Source organism: Meleagris gallopavo, chromosome 7 (genome assembly GCF_000146605.3).
Source record: "Meleagris gallopavo isolate NT-WF06-2002-E0010 breed Aviagen turkey brand Nicholas breeding stock chromosome 7, Turkey_5.1, whole genome shotgun sequence".
NCBI lineage: Eukaryota > Metazoa > Chordata > Aves > Galliformes > Phasianidae > Meleagris > Meleagris gallopavo.
Window position 1 is genome coordinate 215,923 of NC_015017.2, and position 3,270 is coordinate 219,192.

Here is a 3,270-nt window from a genome sequence, read left to right on the forward strand (position 1 = left end):
AGTGAGGTGGGTTGAGAACTGGCTGACTGGCAGAGCGCAGAGGGTCGTCGTTGGTGGTGCTGAGTCTGGCTGGAGACCTGTAACCAGTGGTGTCCCCCAGGGGTCTGTGCTGGGTCTTGTTCAACATCTTCATCAATGACCTTGATGAGGGGATAGTGGCCACCCTCAGCAAGTTTGCTGATGATACGAAGTTGGGAGGATTGGCTGACACACCTGAAGGCTGTGCTGCCATTCAGCGAGACCTGGACAGGCTGGAGAGCTGGGCAGTAAGAAACCGGATGAGGTTCAACAAAAGCAAGTGTAGGGTCTTACACCTAGGGAGGAGTAATTGCATGCACCAATACAGGCTGGGGGATGAGCTGCTGGAGAGGAGCTCTGCAGAGAGGGACCTGGCATCCTGGTGGATGACAGGTTGGCCGTGAGCCAGCAGTGTGCCCTCGTGGCCAAAAAGGCCAATGGCATTCTGGGGTGCATTAAGAAGAGCGTGTCCAGCAGGTCGAGGGAGGTGATCCTCCCCCTCTACTCTGCCCTGGTAAGGCCTCATCTGGAGTACTGTGTCCAGTTCTGGGCTCCCCAGTACAAAAAAGCAGGGATCTCTTGGAAAGAGTCCAGTGGAGGGCCACAAAGATGGTGAAGGGCCTGGAGCATCTCCCCTATGAAGAAAGGCTAAGTGAACTGGGTCTGTTTAGCCTTAAGAAAGAAGACTGAGAGGGGACCTGATCCAGGTTTATAAATATCTGAGGTGTGGCGGCCATAGCGGTGAGGCCAGTCTCTTTTCAGTGGTATGTGGAGACAGGATGAGGGGAAACGGACATAAGCTGCAGCACAGGAAGTTTCGCACGAATGTGCGTAAGAACTTCTTCACGGTGAGGGTGACGGAGCACTGGAACAGGCTGCCCAGGGAGGTTGTGGAGTCTCCTTCTCTGGAGATATTCAAGTCTCGCCTGGACGCCTACCTGTGGGACCTGGTGTAGGGAACCTGCTTTGGCAGGGGAGGGGGGTTGGTCTCGATGATCTCTAGAGGTCCCTTCCAACCCCTACAATTCTGTGATTCTGTAAACAGCTTTTGAAGTATAATTGGATTTTGTGAAGGTGGTTTTTTTTTGTGTTTTGTTGTTGTTGTTTGGTCATATGTTCATACCACTCCATAGAATTTTCTTGAATTCTTGAATATCCTATCTCTGTAGTCCTAATCTTTATTAACCCTTCAAACAATTTTCCATGTGACTAATCACTGACATCACTGTACCCTTTCTGTTTCTCCTTCATATTACTTGAGGTGGTGAGTCAGGCTGGTTGAGGATGAAAGCTCGTGTTCCAGGTGAGGATATCTCTCTTTGTATGAGGGGTTCTTAAAGGTGTCTGGTTTTTCACTGCTTTTCACCACTGAAGTCATCATGTAAGAATGCATTTGAACTGGTTTGAGGACTTACTGTGGTGGATCCAAAGCACAGCAGCTGGACAATTGGATCACTGCTCAGATTTAAAAATGAGCTTTCACTTCAAAGTTATTAGATGTTTTCCTCTGTTAATTTCATACTGGTAGACGTTGCTGACTAGCCAAAACCTACCTATGCAAGATTGGATTTCCCTTGCCTGTGCTGTTAGTGTTCTCACTAATCCTGGCTTGTCACTTGATTCCTCTGATCCTTCTACATAACAGCTACTGCCTTAAGCAGATGTAAGCAGTGTACTTAATGCTCTTACTCCTTGTTTGTGTGGTTGTGAAAAATTTCACTCCAAGTATGTGTTGCATTTTTTCCTTTTTTCCTTCATGAAATGTGGTTCTGTCTTCAGTTGATCCTGTGTAGATTCGTGAAACCTTAAGTCACCATCACCTATGAAGTTAAGCCATCTGGAGAACTGTTTCTTCTTACGCTTTTTGTCCTTTTCCTACCTTGGCTTCTGCCTATTGCTTGTGGAATAGCATTTTACAACTATCTCAACAACTAAGATATGGCTGATTTTTATTTGTGGTTGTACTCTCTTGAGTACTTACATTGTTTTTATTTCCATTCCAGAGCTGAAAGAGCAGCTCATGGCTCGTGCATCACAGGTGGAAGAAATAGAGCATTTAAAGCAAAAATTTGAAGAGCAGCATCAGCAAACAAAAAGTGAGCATGAGGCTGAATTAGAACAACTGAGAATCTACTTTGAAAGAAAGTTAAGAGTCGCTGAGGAAAACTACAGAGAAGAATTGACTTTGCTGCATCAGAGACTGCAAGAACTGAAAGAATATTCAGTATCTGAGGTTGATGTGAGCCATAACCAAGCAGGGAATATCAGGTATCTCTTCTTTTTCTTTTCATCTTGTGTTATAATGTGAAGTGTTTCCATTTGTTTCTCTAAAAGGTGATGCTAGCCTGTAAATATGTTGGGATGGGGCACCGGGGGATTTAGATTAGTTAGCTACCTAGCAATGGAAGTAATGAATGTGGAGGATACTTTCCCATATAGCTATGTGTAGCCATGTGGCTCTGTGCCTACTTTTCATACCATATGGTAAGTCAGTAGTTCATTTAACCTATTCTGTGGTGCATGGTATAGTCTTGAACTTTAAAACGTTTTTTCTCTTCAGTTCTTCTGTCACAGTTTTTGGAGAGGCTGTTGAGAAAGAGAGAAAAGACTTTTTCCTTGATCAACTGAATCAACAACTGGAGCAACATAAGGTAGGATTTTGGAGATACTGAGTTACACACAACTTATATGAAAATTGATGTCTGATTCCCAGCTCATAGCAAAGGGTTAGTTATATTTGTGACGTTTATTTTGGCCAGATTATTTTTTGTCAAGTATTTGTAGATTATCACTTTCAAATAATTCATAGAATATTGTGTCCCATGTCTAAGAAGGAGCAAGCTCTTACTAATTTCTCCCACACAAGTGGAGATTTCACAACATTTCTTTTCTCTAGATATTTTGTAGCAATTGTGCCTCTTACTGCTGTCTGTTCTAAGTGGCTACACTAATTTGGTCTCTCCTCTTTGCATCTGTTTTCATATACCTTTATGTGATCTTAAGATACTGACTTCTTAGATCAATTTATTTGAAGTTGACTCAAAGTCAAGAGGAATTTTCCTATTTTGGTTTTAGGTTTTTTTTTTTAATTAGCTATAAAAATAATTTTCTTTAGTGACGGGATAACAAGCAGACAAGACATAGACAAGACAGCATGAACTCAATTTCACTAGTAAACAACACCAAAAAGAGACGATTATAAAATAAATGAGAAAAGTATGTATTGTGCCTTTTTTTTTTTTTTTTATTGCT

At 42.5% G+C, this 3,270-nt stretch overlaps 1 protein-coding gene across 11 annotated transcripts in view; it reads left to right on the forward strand.

The window, feature by feature from the left end:
* Nucleotides 1-3,270, forward strand: part of PCNT (pericentrin) — a 100,983-nt gene that overhangs the window by 24,719 nt on the left and 72,994 nt on the right. For 9 of the 11 annotated variants that reach the window (XR_002116427.1, XR_002116428.1, XM_019616812.1 and 6 more), the window contains exons 13-15: nt 1,280-1,321; nt 2,022-2,286; nt 2,579-2,669. Coding sequence is in view for 9 of the 11 variants with exons in the window: in XM_019616812.1 (XP_019472357.1) it covers nt 1,280-1,321; nt 2,022-2,286; nt 2,579-2,669 (398 nt within the window). In the remaining 2 variants the exon portion in view is untranslated. The remainder of the gene's footprint in view (nt 1-1,279; nt 1,322-2,021; nt 2,287-2,578; nt 2,670-3,270) is intronic. The other 2 variants (XM_019616815.1, XM_019616816.1) reach the window with 1 other exon arrangement.